Source organism: Geospiza fortis, unplaced genomic scaffold, assembly GCF_000277835.1.
Source record: "Geospiza fortis unplaced genomic scaffold, GeoFor_1.0 scaffold428, whole genome shotgun sequence".
Classification (NCBI taxonomy): domain Eukaryota; kingdom Metazoa; phylum Chordata; class Aves; order Passeriformes; family Thraupidae; genus Geospiza; species Geospiza fortis.
This window is the reverse complement of record NW_005054409.1, coordinates 281,093-302,774: the sequence shown is the minus strand read 5'-3', so window position 1 is coordinate 302,774 and position 21,682 is coordinate 281,093. Positions and strand designations below refer to the sequence as shown.

Genomic DNA, 21,682 nt, shown 5'->3' with positions numbered 1-21,682 from the left:
CTATAGAAATGGGCTGCCAAGAGTCTAAAGGCACAGGGATGTTTGTCTTGGCTCTGTTTTCTCTGTCCTTCCTAATTTTCTGGTGTGAGTGCTGGTTTGTCCTGTCTGTTGGCTTATGGAGTTCATGCCATTATTATGCCTTTTCATCAATACATTAATGTAAATGTGAGATATGAAATAGAATAAATGTTTCCATTCCATCTTCAGCCTTGTTAGCTATGGAGATGAGGCCCAGGTGAGCCAGCCGTCTGTTTCCGTTTTTCCCTGCTTCCCACAACTTTTGGGAAAGTTTCTCGTGGGACAGTTCTGCTCTGCCTGTCAGGGGGGCTCTGTGCCGGCTGGGAGCTCCGCCTGGCTGGAGCTGCGCGCTGGATCAGCCGGCTGTAGCTGGAGGCAGCGGCAGCACCGCCTCCTGCTGCCCTCGGGCGCTTGGTGTCGGCACGAACGAGCTGGCAGAGCCATCGGAAAGGTTTGGGAGATAAGGAGCTGTACACGTAGTAGGTAGTGAGGAGTATTGCAGCATACCTGTTCTGGGATACAGAACAGAATCCTACTGTAAAACGAGATTTTTGGGGCTTTTTTGACTCCATTGTTCACTGGGAAAAAAGTGGACAATACTGCCTTGTGGTCAAAACCATAATGTGCCAAATTATGCTCCCTCCCTTTTCTTTTTATCTCATCTTCTCAGGTTTGCAGTTATACAAGGAAGCATCAGATACATCTTTAAAACCGAATTCAGAGTTCCTAAATTTAGTAAGAGAATGAATGACCCTGTTGGTAAATGACCCTGCTGTTAAAAGTTACTTGTGCAGCTGGATATTTTGTTCAGAGTATTGGAATTGTGACATGCTGTTCCAGCATTTCTTTAAACATAGGCAACCCCTTCCCTCTTTGGTTAAGTACTAATTTCATAATAATACTGTTTTAAGATCAATGTTTTTGGAATTCAAATAGTTCTGAAATTTTATAGTTGCAGACATGCACTAGGGAGCCAAGTGTGCTACTGCTTGTTTAAGCAATGCTGATTTGATTTCCATAAGTCCCTGTCAGAGACATTTCCCTGTTGGTGCCGTTGCCAGTTGCTGCCAGAGGCCAAGTCATGAATAGGCTCCCCATTGCTAAGTTGTCACTGCCCAGGTGTAAACACTGATACTGTAAATTTTTGCACACCATTTTTTCTTCAGAAACCCTTAAATATTGTAATACAGTTTCATCTGGGTGGCACAGACAGTATATAAATATGTCATTTTATTGTTTGGGAAATGGCAGAGGGAATGTGCAATGCTTATTAAGAAACATCTCTTTTGTGAAGATTTATTTATAAATTTATTTATTTATAAACATATTTCAAAAAAGATAACATTAATACCAGAAGCACTCTACATTAGGTTGGAATGCAGGTGTCTCATTATCCACTCTGAGTAGATGCAGGCAATTGGTAAATCTAAATGTTTTCATAATCCAGAGTAAAATGTTAGAAAGGCAGAAGTAGGGGCAGCCATTGGGAATCAAACTGGTGTTGCTAATAAAAACAAAGTGGTGGCTTTTCAAAAGGCATCACATGCAGTGGTGTCCTGTCAGTCCCACCTATGCATGCATTTAACTTGGAGCATGTAAGTATGTGAAAATTATTTTTGGTGTTAAGAAATTTATTTATCTTGAAGTAAAAGCCTAGGTGGTTGTAATTGCCTCTTGTGGTCCTGCCTGGCCCACCTGACCCTGACATGAATCAGCAGAATGCCCTTGCATTACCAGGAGTTACCAGTAAGGCTGAAGGTGAGTCTTCCCCCTCTGCTCAGGACTTGCCACATCCAGGTGTGGGTTCTCTGTTCCCAACAAAGGCATTGCCACACTGAAATAAGCCTGTTGGGAGATCACCAAGAACACAGGGGGCTGGAGGACTTGATATCTGAAGAGAAACACAGAGAACTGGGTTCTTGATCTGCAAGAAGAGAGGAGGAAGTCTTATTATTGTCTTAAAACAACCTAATGGGGGAGCCTAGTGAAGATGAAGCTGGCTTCTCCCCCAAGCTGTGCAGGGATAGGATGAAAAGAAACAAACTCATTGTGGGGCATGGCAATTTCCAGGCTGGTATCAGGAAAAGCTTTTTCTTTGTGTGCCCAGAGGGGACCATTGCTTCTCTATTCCTGGAGATACTAAAGCCCTAGCCAAGCCTCTGATCTGCTTGGATCTGTTTGGAGCTGGGGCCTAAACTAGGTGCTCATCACAGTTTCCTCCTAATCAAAACTGTGCTTTTACCCTTTTGTGTTCAGTATGTGTTACCTTTTGTGTCCTTATCCAAATGAAACCAAAGCTTGGAGGGCTGGAAACCCCAAAGAGGTCAAAGCTCCTACAAAAATGTTGGTTGAGTAGAAGGAGAGAGAAAGTGTAGCCTTTGCTAAGTCTTGATAATCACAGCCTTTGTGATATTATTTCCGTTTGCTCTGCTGGCGGGGAGGTTTGTGCATCCAGCTTAGTCAGCATTGCTCGCTCTTCAGCTGCTGCTTGTGCTGAGTGCTGGAGATGCTGGGGACATCTGGGAGGGGTGAGGAAAGAAGGAAGCAAGTTGATGCCTTTTCACAGTGAGGATAATCCAGCACTGGGGCAGGTTGGCCAGGGGGGTTGTGCAGTTTCTTTCCTTGATACTTTTCAGGACTGGCACAGTCTTGTCTGATCTCATTACTGACCCTGCTTTGAGCAGGAGGATGAATTACTTAAGGTCCCATCTAACCTGCATTATCCTATGATCCTAAGTAGTGGTAGTGGAAGGGGGGGGTATTCTTGGGAGATGTGTAGGAAGGTCAGTGAGGTGCAGATGCATGCTGATGTATCAGGCATGTACTTATTTTTAAGTTTTCATCAGTCTTGAATTATTTTTCTTTCAGATGGACTTGTTTATGTTCAAGATCTTAAATTCCTTGGGTTGTAGAATCTTCAGAATGCTTTTATTTCACAATTCGTGCTGAAGACAGCTTTGCAGAACAACATGCTTACAAAATGATTAGTTTTTACTTGTCAGGTCCATTCCTTAGTTCAAGAAAACCTTTATTTTGATGAGTCACACATTTGTGAGTTAAGTGAATATGGGTGGGCTGTGAAAAATGACTAAAATATCAACAGCAATTTAAAAGTATTTGTTTTCCTGTGCTTCTGCAGGTTTGCCTGGGTAACACAATGCCAGCTGAGCGCAAAAAGCCAGCAAATATGGAAGAAAAAGAATCTCAGTTAAATAATAAAGAAAAAGAATTTAGTGAAAGGCGACCAGTGAGCACCAGGGAGAAGCCCAAAGAAGATGTGAAGGTTGGTATGAAGAGAGAGACTTTAAAGGTTCCTGAAGATAAAAAGAAAAAAATGGAAGAGGATAAAAGAAAGAAGGAAGACAAGGAGCGGAAGAAAAAGGAAGAGGATAAAGTAAAGGCAGAAGAGGAGCAAAAGAAGAAAGAAGAAGAAGAAAAAAAGAAACTTGAAGAAGAGGAGAAAAAGAAACAAGAGGAGGAAGAAAAAAAGAAACAAGAAGAAGAAGCTGCTCAACTGAAGTGAGTTATCTTTTAAAGGTTTAATTGGGCCAAATGCTGGTGTTCTGTTATCAGGATTGTGGTCAGAGTTATAAAAGATGAAGTGTTAGAGTTACTTTTAATAAGTTGCATGTAGTGTTATAAATTTTACATTGATAAAGCACTGATAGTGCTTTATGACTTCTAAGAGGTTTTGAGTGTTCACTTGTAACCTCTGTTACTTTGGTCTCTATTGTGGGGGTTTGATGGTGTTCTGCATGTGATGACCATGGAGAGCACAATTGTGCTTGAGTAAATGTTGTGATTTAACCCCAGCTGGCATCAGCCCCACACAGCCACTCCCTCCCCTCAACAGGGTGGGGAAGAGAATCAGAAAAGTGAGAAATATTGTGGGTTGACATAAAGACAGTTCAATGGGTAAAGCAGAAGCTGTGCAGGCAAGCAAACCAAAACAAGGAATTCATTCCCCACTTCCCCAGGAATCCCCAGGACAGCAGCGCTCCATCAAATGTTAACAGTGACTTGGGAAGACAAACACCATCACTCCTCTCATCCCTCTCCTTCCTTCTTGCCCCAGATTTATGTATTGGCCACGGTGTCTGGGACTGGGTGGACTGGGACATCCCTTGGGTCAGCTGGGATCAGCTGTCCTGGCTGTGTCCCCTCCCAATTCCTTGTGCAGCCCCAGACTCTTCCTTGATGGGGTGGGCTGTGGAGCAGAAAAGGCCTTGACCACGTGTAAGCTCATCCCAGCAAGAGTGAAAACACCCCTCTGTTATCAGCACTGATTCCAGCACAAATCCAAAGCACAGCCCCATACAGGATACTCTGAAGAAAATTAATTCTGTCCCAGCCCAGACCAGGGCAATAAAGAAGCACAGATGCATTTAAGGTGAAGTGTTACTGTCCAAAACTTAACAGGTCTACAGATCATACCTAGCAGGAGCAAATCTGATGTGAGAAATGACTTTTAATCAGTCAGAGACAACTGATACCTGGATGGCAAACTCAGAATGTAGCCTGGCAGTTTAATATGTGATATTACCAAGACCATGTTTCTTAGTATGTTATCCAGCCATAGTACAGTGTTGAAGGTGGCATCTTTATAGGTCTGAAATATTTCCCTTTTAAGATTGAGGCAATGTCATAGCCAAATTCTAGCTGGGATGGATATATTTCACCTATTCCAAACTTTCTGTGTAATTTCACTAGTCTGGCAATAAAAGATTTTCTTTAGATGTATAATACAGCCATTTTCCTTAAATGTGTAATACAGCCTTTTGAAAGGCTGTTTCCTCTTCTGTGGGAACTTCATCAGTAGTGAATGAAGTTTTGTGTTTATATTTTCCAAGTCTGTTGGGATTAATATGTTCTGCGTAGAAATATTTGAGAAATTTTGTTTTGTAACCAGCAGTACTTGCCTTTTGCAATACAAAAATTAAACAGAGTTTCTGAAGCAGATGCTTTAGCTTTCTAGGATTAGCTTAGTGGATATTACAGAAGAGAGTAAGGTGAAATTGTGTTAGAACTCCTGAAGTTTTCCAACTGTGACCTTTTTTGCTTTGAACCCATACTCTGAGATGAAGGCTCCATAACAAAAATGACTGATTTTTATGTTGCACAGGGAGAAGGAGGAAGCACATCAGCTCCATCAGGAGGCTTGGGAGCGCCATCAGGCAAGAAAAGAGCTCCGCAGCAAGAACCAGAACGCACCGGAGAGTCGTCCGGAGGAAAACTTCTTCAGCAGACTGGACTCCAGTCTGAAGAAGAACACAGCTTTTGTTAAGAAGCTAAAAACCATTACAGAGCAACAAAGGGACTCCTTGTCCCATGACTTTAATAGCCTGAATTTAAGCAAATACATTGCAGAAGCAGTAGCTTCTATTGTGGAGGCCAAACTGAAAATATCAGACGTGAACTGCGCTGTGCACTTATGTTCCCTCTTTCACCAGCGATATGCTGACTTTGCTCCTTCGTTACTTCAGGCTTGGAAAAAACATTTTGAGGCAAGGAAAGAAGAGAAGACTCCCAACATTACCAAGTTAAGAACTGATTTGCGTTTCATTGCAGAATTGACAATAGTTGGGATTTTCACTGACAAGGAAGGTTTGTCTTTAATCTATGAGCAGCTTAAAAATATTATTAACGCTGATCGAGAATCCCACACTCATGTTTCTGTGGTTATCAGCTTTTGTCGGCACTGTGGAGATGACATTGCTGGCTTGGTACCAAGGAAGGTAAAAACTGTTGCAGAGAAGTTTAACTTGAGCTTTCCTCCTAGTGAGATAATTAGCCCAGAGAAACAACAGCCCTTCCAGAATTTGTTGAAGGAATACTTTACATCTTTGACCAAACACCTGAAAAGGGACCACAGGGAGCTACAAAATATTGAAAGACAAAACAGGTGACAATTGAATGTTGCTTTTTCCTTATGAATAAAAATTAGTTTATTTATGAAATGCCTAGATTTATTGCAGTATTTATGAACAAAGTCTGTTAGCAGTGTGTACAAGATAAGTGTGTTCTGCAGTGTTTCTAAAAAAAAGTTCTAAATTTGTTCTGAGTACTTAAAAAGCAGAGACAAAACAGACTCTTTGAATATCTTTTAAAGGAAAGGGAGGTTGACCTTTAGCTGTAATTCTCTTTCCTCTGTTTGGTGCTGTTTCCTTATCAGCATGAGAGCAATGCTGCTTTCCCAGCTGGTACTGTCCTTTTCCAGTTGGCACAATCTGATTTCTCCCTTTCCACCCACATGTATCAAACGAAGCATATGCCACAATTTCTTTGCCTTGTTTACTTTTTTTAGTGTACCAGGATGAAGGAAAAAATAGGTTAAGTTAAGAAGGTATCTGTTACACTCCAAGGTGGACAAATATATATTAAATAAATGTATTAAAGTGTTGGAGGGCATAGACAATTTAATAAAAGTCCTCCTAAATATAAATATGTAGTACTAATATTGCAGGGTATGAATATGCAGACTTTGAGATCTGAATAATTTTATTTCTGCCATATTCACATTTTTTAATAACTGTTTGCTTTAAAGTATCCTGAATTCTCATTACTGGAGCCAGCCTAAACCCAAATGCTATTCTTAAAACAGTCATTCTTAATTTCTTCTGGAAGCATTCCAGTCAGATAGAAATGAACACGTTACTGTTTATAGACACATATTTCAGCTAAAAGATTGGACATCCATCCTGAACCAAATGTATGCTTGGAATGCATTAAATTTTTATGCTTCCAAAGCAAGAATCCTTTGTGCTGATGGGTTTTGTGCTGCAGTCCTATCTGGTCTCAGCCAAGTGTTGAATTTCACAGGATCATAAACTGACTTTTGAGGTACCATTATTTCTACAAGTACCTTACTCATTCAAAGTGCATTACTGACTAAGGTGTAATTTTTTCAAAGTGAATGAATATGAACCTTTATATTTTCACAATTATCATTAGTTCTGGGCAAATTGGTTCTGGCTGGTGTTTCAATAAGTGGCTGTTACAAAGTCTGTATGATAGAAAATAGAGCGAAAAAAGTTTCTGAGAGGTATAGAATATGTTAAGAAAGCAAGAAGCAGAAAGAATGTAGCTGATCTGGGATGTAGAAATATACTTTAATATTTACATGTACAGCTGCATAAAAATGACTGGACAGATCCTGACCAGCCTGGTCTGACCTCATAACTGAGCCTCCTTTGAGTAGATCAGACAAGGGCAGATGAGGGACCTCTTTGAGCACCTTGTCATTGAATTATCCCTCCCTGTCAACTTGGGTGCAAGGTTTTGTTTTGGGGAAGGAATGTGAAGAGCTGTCATTTATCACTGGATTAAGAGAACTCCATTATTTCTCTCTCTGAAGCTTAAGGTGTCTATTTTAAACTCCTTAATAAGGAGGAATAAGTGTTGTTAAATAAGATATCAAAATCTTTCCTACCAGATTTTATTCGTTTACAACATCTGTAACAGATTTGTGGCATTTGCTTGCTAGGGAAGTGCAAGGCATCAGGAGGGCAAGACAGGGATTTGCCAAGGTAGAAGTGTATGAGTATTAGAGATATCTTCCTAAACTGTGGATTTGGGGAAAGTGATTGTGCAGTTGATTCCTTACTTGCTTTTGCTTTTTTTTTTTTTATGAGTGAAATTTTTTGGGGTGTTTTTGTTTGGTTAGGTTGGTTTAGGTTTTTGTTTTTTGTTTTTTTTTTTAACCCAATAATCCTATTGGTTAAAGCAATTCTCTGTGTATTGAAAATCTGATCCATTTTGCTGTAGTTTTTATTCACAGTGTTATTCCACAATCAATGAAGTGAATAGGGAGTGAACTGTTCCCTTTTGTGCATTTAGTGTGTCACATGTTAAAGTTATGATATTTTGTCAGGTAAATAACTCATCCATTTTTCTCTGTCAGGAGAATGACCATGAAGTAATTTAAGCTGTATAATTTGGTTGAATTAATTGAAAACTACTATGCTAAATTAACAGTGCTTTAGTGCTGTGTTATCTGTGGAATCATTTAGGTAAAATTTAAGCAGACTCAAGTGTTGCTGGTTAAGTGGATGGTTAGGAAAAGTACCTTGAGTTATGCTTTGACCTTAAGATAGACATAACATAGAACCTGGTGGTTGTTTGGTTACATAGCTGAGGGCACAACAAAACTTGTCTGGCTGTGTCATTGGAAGGAAACACCTTGATTTCCATATTCTGAAGAGAGTTTTCAAAAAAAACCAAAGTGTTAGCTGTGGAAGAAACTTATTTTGTCTAAATTAAGGATGTTTTTAAGATGTGCTGAACTTGCCTTGTGCTTTGAGTAAGTAATACAAGTACTATGTTCTGTACTTGTATTCAGCGATGAACTGTGCTTTTTGAAGTTTGCTTCATTTGCTTTAACTGCTTTGAATTTGTTAACACTTGTCTTCTTGAAACTGAAATACTGAAATTGAGAACTGAAAGTCTTGTACTATTGTTACAGCACTTTGCTTTTTTTGTTTTTTAATAATAGCAGAGAGCTTCAATGCTCGTGTTTATAAAGCTGCTGGTTTAAAATACGTGTGCAATAGACAGTGGTCTCCATGGAAAAGCTGTGAATTGACACTTAATGTGTTTCCTGAATCCAGACTGAACTGCTGCACTTCACAAATACTCAGTGGTTATTTAATTTGCTAATTTTTCTTTGCTGTACTTTGTAGGAGCAGGCAATACATGTTAAATAAGTGTGTTCTGTCAGAGAAATAGAACTTTGCCAGCATTAATGCTTCTTGCTCTCTTGCCAGACACCTGTGTCCACTTCTGGTTCTGAGCAGGGATAAGGGATTTTGTTGCTCACCCTGTGAATGTGTACAAAAAGACTTTTGTTTTACAATTAATCTGGAACAAAAAGACTGATATCCCTCAACTTACATTGCCTTAACTATTTCAGAATTCTTATGCCACAAAATGCTTTGGCAAGACTGTGACTGTTTGCCTATTATAGTATAAAATCCTACAGATTGGAATCCTACAGATGATAATATAATGGTACAACCTGCTTTGGGAATTGTGGCATTTGCACATTTTTTCAGATTTCTGATGCTTTTGTCTCAATGCAGGGTGCCTGGTCAGTGGTTCCAGCACTTGTAAGCAGTGATTAGGTTCCTTCAAGTGCAAGTTACTTTTGACAACAGACTTCAATGTTAAAAATTATTATTTGAAACAAGTATGAATAGTTTTGTAAAAGAAAATAAAGAGCACCTGAAGAAACAGCTATAGCTGCTCATAATTTGGGCTGATAGCCTTGAAATAACTTGTTTTGTTGGAAAGTCAGTGGGCTGCTTGCAAGTTTTTGGACCCTCCTGGTGATAATAGTTCATGTAATCATTTCAACAATGTGGAAATGGATTGTTACAGGTGCAAAGCAACTTTTATCTAGCTTATTGATAAAGTTGAATGTTTTATTTTACTATGTAAGTATTTTTAGGACTTTTACAGGCTAATTGTGGCAAAGAGTAAGTGGGCCTTTCTCTTTGACATGGAAGCTGGAGCTTCTGTGACTATACTGTCCTCAGTAGGATTGAAGTTGGAAATTCAGTGTGGTTTGGAAAAATAATAGTGTCACTTCAATGTTTGCTATTGCAGTCTAAACTAGAATTGTTACAGTTCCCTCAAAGAGGGCAGGTTAGCTTTGCTCAGAGGAATTCCTGATGGTTCAGCATAGCTCAGATATATTTGAAGGGAAGAGGTGATCTTACTGTAAGTTTGGTTTTTGTAGACGCATTCTCCACTCCAAAGGAGAGCTGAGTGAAGATCGACACAAGCAGTATGAGGAATTTGCAATGTCCTATCAGAAGCTGTTGGCAAATTCTCAGTCTCTGGCTGATCTTTTGGATGAGAACATGCCTGACCTCCCCCAGGAGAAACCAACACCTGAGGGTAAGCCAGATTCTAAAGCAGGTCAACAGAATCCTGGATAAACGAACCAAACCCTCTTAGCAGTGTGTTCTTTCTGCTGGTTTCATTTCATTCAGCCTTTCCTCCTAAAGGATATCAGCTATGAATAATACATTTATTTTTTAAAATTAAAGTAATTATGCCTAATATGCAACCATAACTATTGTATATTCTGTATAGTTATAGAAACCTAAATAATATCTCTTTAGGTTTGTTTCTGGGGATAGAATAATGAATGGAAAATTAGAAATGTTTTTAACCTGATCCTTTCCTTTACTGTTATGCAGGTTTTAGTATTTAAAAACTGTTAGAGTTTTAAAAGCTGATACTGTTAAAAATACATTTGAAGTCTGTTTTGGGTCATGATGTTGTGGGCAGGAACATATTGATAAGCCAGATAAGTCACTAGATGTGGCTGTCTGGCCTTCTGAGCAGGAGTGCTGCTTTCAATGCCTTTAAAAAAAATCTAAACTTTGAGATTCGTTGAGATGTTGTTGAAATCATGAGTATCTTTTGCTTTAAATTATCTTGAACTTTAAAAAGCTGTATTTTTTTAATGCCTTTAGGTATTAATTTGTTATTTTTAAACTTCATCCTTAAAACTCAGTGGGGTACATACAGTTCATCATACTCAAAGTGATTACTTTTAATGCTAATGTTGTTAAAATCTGTTATAACTTTCTAATACTACATAATGTGCTGCTAGTTTTTCTTGATTTGACTTCCTCTGATTCTGTCTGTATTTTTAATCAAAAAGAAATTTAGGATTTTAAGATAATTTCTTGGTATGTCTAATACTAAACTTGAATTGTTAAAACCACTTTAAAGTATGCATTGAAATATTCAGGTGAAAACAGAAGTAGTAATAAATAGTTTAACACTTTCCTAAAAGAATTCTTAAAGGTGCCTGTCCATGAAAGATTGTAAATTTGTGTAAATAACTTTCTGATGTTTTCACTACTTTTGCAGAACATGGACCTGGTATTGATATTTTCACACCAGGAAAGCCTGGAGAATATGACCTGGAGGGGGGTATCTGGGAAGATGAAGATGCTAGAAACTTCTATGAGAATCTCATTGACTTGAAGGCTTTTGTGCCAGCAATATTGTTTAAAGATAATGAAAAATATTCCCAGAACAAGGATTCCAGCAAAGATGAATCAAGAGGTAGGATGCTTGGATAATTTATTTTCTTCAACATATCTTGTCTACCAGATAAAAACACTTGATTGATAGAAGGAATGTGTCTCTAATGAAATAATCTGTGTTATCTGGACAGTACACCAGTTTGGATGAATTTTTAGGGAATAAACTAGATGGGATAGGGATTGCATCTGGTTATTAAGGAAGAAGAAAAGTAAATTGATTTTAATATTGTTAGAATTGTAAATTTGCAGAAATTGGAGGTTAACCAGTATGAGTAAACACCAACTTTTCTGTGAGAAATGGGAAGAGTGTTCCCTTCTTTGCAGATGTTAGTGTTTGGGGTTTTTTTCACTGTTGTTTTCTTATTAAATTTTTAATGCTATGTGACTTTGTCAGCATAAAATTTCACTAGATTAGAAGGCCTGGGTGGTTCCTCACTTGTGACACAGCTCTCAGTTCACAACCAGGCATGTGCAGACTTCAGGTACAATGGGATAAGAAGTCACCATCCCTGGCTCAGTGTGTAACAGAAGATGTATGATTGGAGAATTCTGACATTTCCCTGTAAGGATCTTTAGATACTGGAGCAGCTTGCCCAGGGAGACTGGAATCTCTGTCTTACTGTTTTAAAACAACTGTATGATGTGTGCACTGTTTAGAAGTTGTCACACTTGGCTTGGAAAAAATTTAGAGTTTTAAAAGGTTATCTGCCTTGAAATTAATTTTAAAATAAAGCATAGTCTGCAAATGCAATTGGAAGGAGGCCTGAAAAAACAGTAAAATTCTGCAGATTGTAATCTCTTGGGAAAATGCTCAGTGTTGGACCAGTGTTGTGGTCCAAGAAAAATATTAACTGCTCTTTTCTGAATCTTTCAGATTTAGATATTGTGTTCAAGGAAACTAATAATCTTTATTTGACCTTTAATACAGCATGTTATTTCATCAACACCTTCCTCCTGTTCTTTTTTTTCCCTTTTTTTCCTTTTTTTTCTTCATCAGTGTAAAAGATTTTGCATTAAGACAGTAGAGATGTAGGTTTAGCAGCATTAATCTTCCTGTATTCTAATAATGACTGTGTGTATATGACAGTTTGTCAGTATTTATTTGGTATTTCTACTTGTAAATAGATTCAAAAGATGCCAAAGATAATAAGGAAGCAGCTGGGAATGAGGATCTGGAATTGGAGCTGGAGAACCTGGATATTAATGATGATGCACTGGAGTTGGACTGTGGAGATGAGGCAGAAGATCTTACAAAGAAGCTTCTTGATGAGCAAGGTAAAAAGAATTGGTTTTAAGAATTCTTTTTCTTTGTGGTTTGTTTTTTTAACTTGATTGTTTTAGTTTGTGGATTTATAGAGTGCATTCAGGGCAATTTATTTATTTATGGAGCTAGCAGCTAGAAACTGCTAGGATTGTGATAAATGATTTTGTAGCAAGTCATTCAGATAAAAGTGAAAATTATTTTCAAGATGTTTATGTAGTGAAAGTTACTGATTCCTTCACACAGCTTTTAAAAGTAAGCAAATGTAAAGGCAGTTTGAAAGAGTGACTACAAAGAGGAATGAATACTTTACAACTAAACATTATAAATGCACCTTTTGGGGAATGTGTTGGTATACAATTATATTTCATAGCTTAAAGATGTCTGCTGCTTGTTTATTTCCCTCTGTTAGAACAAGAGGATGAAGAAGCCAGTACTGGATCTCATTTAAAACTCATAGTAGATGCTTTTCTTCAGCAGCTTCCAAACTGTGTCAACAGAGACCTCATAGACAAGGTACGGTCATAGTTTCAGTTTTTTGCACTCTTAAAAGCCTTAATGCTAGATCAGAGAGGTAGGAAATAAAGATTTCAAGCTTTGGAGTCTGACAGTAGCTGAATTAATTTTTAATCAGTCTGTATTCCTCTCAGTGGACATGTTTTCTGATTGTGCCAGTTCTAGCCAAAACTGAAGATTTTTCTTTATGGTAATTTTTAAAGCAGTTGTATGTAGTAGGAATAATTCTGTAAAAGCTGTGTTTAAACACCATTTTCTGTTGCTTTCTTGAAAACCCACTGCATTAAAGTGAAACATTGCAATAACTTTGCTCTTTATAGGCAGCAATGGATTTTTGCATGAATATGAATACAAAAGCCAACAGAAGAAAACTGGTACGAGCACTTTTCATAGTTCCTAGACAAAGGTAAGAGCAGAAGGGGACCAAGCTGGGTCCACCCATTTATTATTTAATTTAGCATGTGCATGTATTTTTTAAAACCAGTGTATATTCCATTTGTTTATTCCTGATCTGCACTTTTGGAGTGGCTTATGCTGAAGCACCAAAGAAATAGTTAGAATCAATAATCCACACCATGATAAATTGTAAAAAATTAAGGTTTTTAATAAGGATTTTTTTTCTAGTACTTGGTGTTTACAGCAGATCTCTTTTCATTACTTTTTTAAAATTACTTTAATTTTTGTGAAAATAACAGCAAAACATACCTGATACCAAAAAGGGAGGTTTTATTTAATTGAGGACAAATTGCACGATTTTTTAGAGCCTGTGGGCACTTTGTGCACAGTATAGTTTGGAAGGAGGATTTCCTGTGATGTGTTAATTCTGATGCAGTACATGGCCATTGTAAGAGCCTTGTGCTTTCTGCAACAGCCAGTTCTAGGCCAGCCACTTTGAGCCTGGCCTCTCTTTGTCTCTGTACATCTGCCTGTGTCAAGCTCTTGCTGTTTCTCCTTGTCCCTGTGTAAGCAGATTTCCTGCACTTACAGGAAGAGCCCTGCTTCCAAAAATGTTTGCAAATATTAAAATAAAAACGTGAAATTCATTACAGGAATAATATATTTCTCTGGTCTCTGGTAAACTTGATCCTTAAATAGGTGAAATTATGAAGAAGTTGCTTTTCTTGCTTCACCTTGTCCTGTTTCTCATTATAAGCTGTTTTGATGCTGAATTTAATATAATGTGAATATGATCATCTTGGAATTATTGTTAAGAGTTTTGATTCCATTACCTTTTAACACTGGGGGGAAAAACATAGCTTGAGTATCTGTTTTGTCTCAACACGTGTAGAGACTGGCTTTGAACAAACAGAGTTGGTGCTTTGTTTTCCTCAAGTTTAATCACTGCTTGTGCTGTGTTTTCAACCCCAATTCAGCCTGTTTCTACATCCCATCTGAAATAAGCATTTGCTGTGCTAATAACCCCGTTCTCTTGCTGTGTGCAAACCAGTGGTTTGTTTGCTGACTGAGGCATTAACCTGACTCCATGGTGAAGCAGTGCACATAATCTTTCATTCCCTTGTGTGTTCTTGCCTCTAAAATTTACATGTTTGACCTCAGTGTTTGGAGATTTTGCTAGAGGCCTGATTGTGCCTAACACATTAGTTAATTAATGATAGGGGAGGCAGGCAACTGATTATCTTCTGTGTTAACAAGGTGCTCTTCAGCCCAAGTGTAGGCAGCAGAGGAAATAACATTTCTGTTTATCAGCCTGCTGGTAATCATGAAATGCATCAAAACACACTGTGAGCAGAATTTCTTTTTCACAGCTTAGAACATTTACAGTAAAAAAAATCAGCAGAAGCACGTAGACTTTTGCCTTCAGCTCTGCTAGAATAGAGAATTTTCCATACTTGTAAAATGGAAGTGTCTTTTGGCTGGTGTGTGACCAGACAGTAGTGCTTGTACCACTGCCCTGTGTTGTTTCCTGGTGCTGTAGGTTCCAGATTGCTGAAATTGATTGTTAACTCTTGGAACCTCTTTGAAAATTCTTTATTCTCTTTGCATAATCTGCTAAATTGTGCTAGGTGACAATGATCTGGAGGAACTTGTGCATAGTGAAAGGAGGTACTTTTAAACAGGAACAGCATGATAAGGCTTGTAAATTCAGCAGTGTGATTTCATAGATGGCATGAAAGCAAAAGTTAAATTCCTGATATATTGCCCTGTTAAATGTCTGTGATCAGGCTGTACTGTGAACAGAGTTAGAAGCATACATAGTTTCCTCATTGCCATTGATTTGTCATCTTCCCAGTGGTAATTCCATTGCCCTGCAGATTTGTATTAAAAGTAAAAGTAATTTAAAAAAATATTAACTTTTCTCATAGACCTCAACAGAGCAGGATAGATGGTGAGATAGCCTTGAGGAGCTGCTACTTTTGTGATAGTTCTGGTCTCCAGGGGTTGGAGCTAACACTGAAGTGAATGGCTCAGCTGATTTTCTCACTGCTGGGCTTTGATTATAAATATGAATTATTATTTAGGTATTAGGTATATATTTAGGTATAAATATGAATATTTTATTTAGATACTATTCCTACTATTAAGAAGTACTAACATTTGATGTACAATGCTTTTTCAATTCCTTTTTCTTCTGTCTGCTCTAGGACCTACTTGACTAATAAATACTCAAGTTACCTTGATTCTTTCAAGATCTTAAGTTCAGTATGTTCCTGCATTGGTGAGCCCATCTCTGGGCTACTCAGCTGAAGAATCAGGATGTTGACTGAGCTGCTTGTTCTGAACACAAACAGCTGGATTGTAAATACCAGCTGAGCTGCCCATAGATGCAGACAATTTGAAAGGGCAACCTACCCCAATATTTAAGTAAACTGTAATGCTGTAGTTGGTAAAAGAGCAGTTCTGCTGTGTCTTCAAATCAACATTCATAATCCTTTCTGATGTAGAAAATTCTGTATATTCTGTTGCACGGTGCTTTGAGGCTTTGTGTACTGTGCATTAATGATGATTTTGCTCAGGGTATCTCTTCACTGAGCCATAATGATATGGCTTTACCTTCCATTATTGTTGTTCCATACTTGTTTTTACTAGTCCAAGAATTTTTGCAATACCTCTCTGGAATACTGTGGGAGAGGAGTGCTTGTTATGCTGATGTTTTTGAGGAGGTTTTTTTGTGAAAGCTTCAGAGGAGCAGTGTCCTTGAGGATGCAGATAAAGCAGTATGTTTTCAAAAAGCATTTCGTTTCCAAGCATGTCAGTTAATGCTGTTTAAGTTTAGCTGCTTTATTTGCAGCCATAATGAGGTATTTCAATGACAATAAGTTATCTTTCTTCTCCTGAGATCACTTTTGGGAAATGTGCAGGCACAAGAGTTTCATCAAGAAAGTGTAAAACTGGTTTTTTGTTTGATGTGTAAAACAGACACTATGAAATAAAGTCATTATGTAGTGTTGCCAGGGAGCTTTCTTGCTACCTCTAGGGCTGGATAGATTGGGGCAAATCAGGATTCTTCAGGACAGAAAACTTGATTTAGCAAAAAAGGCCATTTCTTCCTAACTCACTGTAAATCAGTGTTAGAATGCATCTTTGCCCTGCTCTGTTTGAATACTGATGAATGGATCACATTTACATTTTCAGCTGTGATTTGAACCTCCAACCCAACAGAACAGAAGGCCTTTTAAAAAGATTTTTCAATGCCAGTATACGAGTGGCTTTCGCATTTGCATTGGAGGATTGATTTAAAACTAAATATTAGCCTTTTAATCCAGGACTGCAGGCAGTGATTTAACCCATACTGCTCACAGCTTTAGGACCTTTTTCTGTGGTTCTTTGCTGAATTATCTTCCTGTACACAGAAATTATTTAGCTTTACCAGAATACTGCAATTCTGTAAATATTTTTCTTTTACTTCAATATGAGAAGTCTGAAATCTTTTCTTAGACTTTAAATTCTCAACAATTCCAGATAAATGTTAAGCAGCATATAGGGCTGTTGTGGCTTATGGTTTTTTTTGATGTTCCCATCTATGGTGATCTGTGTTGCAAGTTTACCTCCAGCAAGAGATCTGTTTTCACTTAGTAGTTTTTAGTGTTTTTATTGGTTTTTCTCCATTCAGAAGTTAGCTGCTTCTTAAGTGTTAAATAGTTGTTCACATTTTAATTCAAAAGCTGCAAGCCTCCTGTGGATTTCCTGTCAGCTTTTCATCCTGAGACTTCTCTGTAGCAAGGTTCTTTTTGTTCAGTTGAACTTGACTTACCAGTGTTTGCATGGCCTGTTTCAGTTGAGGATAAAATTGAGGGATGTGCTTGAGATGAAGGAGTTTTATGTCCTGGCACAGAAATAAAAGCCAAAAGTGCTTCCCTGGCAACATTCCAATTCCACATCATCCTTCTCTTGCCACTGAGCAGTGTGGGTGGCACTTAGTACCTGTTCAGGCCCTGTGAGTGCACTGCTTTTATCCATTATCCTTGTCCTTGTGAGGCAGGAGTTCTGGCTCCAGTGCTTCATTCTTTAAGCTGTCTTGTAGAATCACAGAAATTAGGAAATGTACAAAATGCCCCCTTCACTCTTCCTGGGCATAAAATTTTGGATGTATCCCTTTTAGAGAGATTGCAGTTAGGACTTTGAGATAAGTTTTTCTGTAAGTTGGTTTATGATTGGTTTTGGTATTTTGGGCTTTTTAAAATAAACTGACATTTGAAATGGTGGAAAAAAGATGTGCTCTTAGATATTTTACTGATGTGTAGCTCATGTGAGCCTGAGATCCAGAGCTGACTGGATTTCAGTCCATGGTATGGGGTCTGAATGACAGTGGTCAGAAGTGGTGCTTTTTACTGTGGTGCTGAATATTCAGGGTACTTCAGAGAGTGACTGACCCATCCCTGATGCCAGATCTTGCTTCATAGCCAGAAGAGCAGGAAGAGAAAGCAGTGTGGGGGTTTAGTTAAGTTCTTCCCCCCTTCTCAAGGGAAGGAAATGCTTTTGGAGGGAACAAAGCACTGCATGTACCAGTAGATGGTGCCACTGATACTGGAATGTCTCCACTGCTGAACATGAAATTTTGTCTCCCTCTGAGAGGGAACAAATTCTATCTCTGATTGCCAATTCCAGCATAATTAACCCAAGGCTATTCCTTATTATATTTCACCTATTTAGAAATACCCAGTCTTAGTATACTTCCTCATGAAGAAACCTTTTGTGTCCTGCAAGGGAATAACAACAATGTGCTCTAAGACTTTAATTTTCCCCTAGGTATACTCAGTTTACAGAGATGAAATTATTAGCTCTCAGCAGGCAGGTACTTGCTGAGACCAGAATAAAACTTTCTGATATTTGTTTTAAAAGAGTTGCCATACAGAAATCCCCTCAGTTAAATTTATCCTCTTAGCTCAGCCAGAGTCCTCTCTTAGTTTAGCTGTTGTGGGTGGGTGTGAAGCAGTGAGACTTTCACTTCTCTCAAAGTTAATGGCTAAATGCTTAATAACATGGTAGTAATTTGCTGTGGGTAGTCAGCCTTGACTGTGTGTTCCAACAAGCTTGAAAAATGTAAATACTGCTTCAGTTATTGATTAACAGAAGAGATAAAACCTGTTAAATAGGTAACTGAGACACCCACAATGTTTCACCAGGAGTCTTGTGTGTTACCAGGAGGCTGCCTGGTTATGTTTTTGGGGGGAGTGTATTCTGATGTTTCTAACCCAGGAGTCTTGTGTGTTACCAGGAGGCTCCTGGTTATGTGTTTGGGGGTATATTCTGTATATAATCAGTATATTCTGATGTTTCTAACTCACAATTTAAATATATAATTGTCTCTTTTTCTGTAAGTGGGTATTAAATGTCTTGGAAATGGGCTCCAGTGACATAAAATGAGAAAGGAGGCAGTTGTGATGGCTTTGTTTTGGAGTTTTTGTCTTGATGCTTTGTGCCAGGACAAGCTCTGTGTGTCAGCTGTGCTTTTGGTTTTTTTTGTTAGCAGATTTTTTCTTTTTGTTGTCCTTTCCTGAGCACTAGGGAAAACCTTAATCCTTCATAAAGTGTAAACTCAAGATGTATTTTTCCCTTACAGGCAATTTCTCAGTAGAAGCATGCAAATTTAGGATGTTCCTCTCCACTTACTTTGGCTTGTTCTAGAGTTCATCTGTTTACTGCATTAATTTAACATTCTGAAAATAAACTGAAAATACTTCCTTCAGCTTGTTAAATGATATTATGAGGCCTCAGAGTGCAGTTGGTTTCTCTGCATTTAAAACTGATATATACACAGCTGGTTTGCATAAATGTGCAAAGGAAATGTGTGTGAAGGCACGTAATTAAGGCAAGAGAGAAGGAAATAAGGAAATTCTGCAGAAAACTTGGAAATATTACCATTTGTGGGAGTGCTAGCAGAGTTTTTGGGAAAAGGGTGGCCACATCACATCTGCTCAGCTTTGTTTTATGTAATAACTACTATTCATTTAGGGGTTTTCCACCTTAAAAGTAAAGATATTCTCTACCTTTCTGGTTATGTCCGCTGCTTTTCTGAAAAAATATTAATACCTTGCCATAACCCATGGCCTTGTCTGTAAGAACCTTTTTTTTGCATGTTGAGATGGATCTGAATTTTCTTTCTGTTTGGTAATTTATTGAAGGTCACATTCTGTAGTTGATGGTATTCAGCATTTTACCTATGGCAGGAGTTAAAAAGAAAATGAACTATGAAATGAACTATATCCAACAGGATATGGGGATTTACTTTCTTGTGTTGTTTTTAAATGATACTGCATTCTGAAGTGGACCAAAAAAATTGCATGTATGTAGTTCTGTCAGTGCATTGATTCGTTTCACAACTAAAATGGTGCCCATATTTGTACACATAAATGCATTTTTGTCTATATATTGTTTATTTTGTCCTCTCTTTGTTTGCAGATTGGATTTGCTACCATTTTATGCAAGACTGGTTGCCACGTTGCATCCCTGTATGTCTGATGTAGCAGAGGATCTCTGTTCCATGCTGAAAGGGGATTTCAGGTTCCATGTATGTTTTGGTGATTTAGATTTTACTAAAACCAGATCAACTAATCTCATTAGTCAGGGAAAAAACCCACTTTGTGTTGTGTAGATACTACTTCTAAAATTCAGTGAATATTTTCCTGTCATCTCAGCAGTTCTAGAAAAAAGAAGAGAAAGTTTTGTAACTTTGTGAGTCTTTGTAAAAGAGTAGTTTTTGCAACTTTCCATATATGATTACATATTTATATAAATGAACTGTACAACAGTTACAACAGAAGTTACAAAAATTAGAAACTCTGCTCCATCTGTGTTAAGAGTTTTCTGTAAATAAATAACTTGCTTTCAAAATGAGACCTGACCTATTCAAACTTTTCTCACTACAAGGCTACTATTGGAGGGATCAGTATCATCATATAATATTTAATTAAAATTAGATTTTACAATTTTCATCTATCAAAATTTTCCACCCAAATGTATTTTTCAGTGTTGCTTCCTTCTCTTTCTTTTTAAGTGTTATAACCAAACTTGTTATGGTGCACAGTGATGATTCCATTTTCTGAGCTCTGTGGCACAGATTTCAATTTTTTTTCTGATACTGACGTTAAGAATGTGTATAAATTGCTCAAACTTACTTGAATCTTAACAATGTTAAGTTTCTCAGAAAAACCTCTTTTTGTTGGGGAAATAAAATTTTCTACTTTGTGGGTTATGTTTAGACATAGATATATATTTGTGTTTGGTTCCTAAATTTATGCTGAATGTCAGTAATTTCAAAAGTCTGCACATTACTAAATCTGACTTAAAAAACCCATCAATATTTAATGTTTCTTTGAGGACAGTACAAGTGGCTCTCTTCACATAGAGACTTCTTATTGATTCTGAAAATATAGAATCTAGAATTCTTTATCACTACTTCACTGGGGCAAAGGAGGAGGATGTTAGAGGAATTAGGAGTAGGTATGTTAGAGGAATTAATTGTTTTGAGGGGGGGTAAGGAGATGGGGAAAAGAATTGAAAATCTTCTGAAGAAACAAGGTTGTAGGGAGGGTTTTAGGAAGCCCAATGAGAAGTAAAGGTGGAGCTTGAGGGGCCAAAGTGATACCAAACACTTCTGAATTCCCAGGCGTGTTTTGTGCATGTTCAGATCAAAGTAATTTAGAAGAAGTGGGTATTTTTGAGGGCTTACAATCAGTTTTTGGTTGGTTTTTTAGGTAAGAAAAAAGGACCAGATCAACATTGAAACAAAGAATAAAACTGTGAGATTTATTGGTGAGCTCACCAAGTTTAAGATGTTCTCCAAAAACGATACTCTCCACTGTTTAAAGGTTGGTGCTGTGATAGTCCTGTACTCCTATGGGTGCTGACAGTGTGTCCCCATCCTATTCCCCTTACTTACCTGCTGCTGATGTTACCTGAATTCATTACATGGGATATTTTAAACCCTGGTGTCTGTGGCTGCTGTGTATGAGGAGACTTATATAGCTGCTGTAGAAGTTAGAAGGTTTTACCTCTTCTAATGGGAGGAATATATAAAAATAAACTTCTACATTTGGACATAACCAAACTGCTCATAATTTTCTTTGGAAGTATGGCAGACATTGCTACTTATTAATCTGCTGTACATTGCAAAACTTCCATAATGTTGATTTCAGTTAATGTTTTTGTGGAGAAAATAACAATAAGGGTGAGGGACTAGAGGCAAAAAGCATTTCAGTAATGCAAGGAGAGGCTTTTATGCCATTTGAAGCAGGTGCTTTTGTTTGTTGAGGAGCAAAACATCTCTGGAAAGCATTAATCTGTAGGCACATCATCTCACTTTGCATGCTGATAAACATTCAAACCTTGATGTCAAGTCCCAAATTAAAAATAGATTTTAAAA

At 37.8% G+C, this 21,682-nt stretch overlaps 1 protein-coding gene across 1 annotated transcript in view; it reads left to right on the top strand.

The window, feature by feature from the left end:
• The first annotated feature begins 3,160 nt into the window (after positions 1-3,160).
• Positions 3,161-21,682, top strand: part of UPF2 (UPF2 regulator of nonsense mediated mRNA decay) — a 48,719-nt gene continuing 30,197 nt past the window's right edge. Inside the window, exons 1-9 of the mRNA XM_031061322.1 lie at positions 3,161-3,537; positions 5,141-5,920; positions 9,755-9,915; positions 10,903-11,100; positions 12,207-12,356; positions 12,755-12,858; positions 13,179-13,264; positions 19,720-19,828; positions 21,015-21,128. Coding sequence (XP_030917182.1) covers positions 3,176-3,537; positions 5,141-5,920; positions 9,755-9,915; positions 10,903-11,100; positions 12,207-12,356; positions 12,755-12,858; positions 13,179-13,264; positions 19,720-19,828; positions 21,015-21,128 — 2,064 coding nt within the window. The 5' untranslated portion in view covers positions 3,161-3,175. The remainder of the gene's footprint in view (positions 3,538-5,140; positions 5,921-9,754; positions 9,916-10,902; positions 11,101-12,206; positions 12,357-12,754; positions 12,859-13,178; positions 13,265-19,719; positions 19,829-21,014; positions 21,129-21,682) is intronic.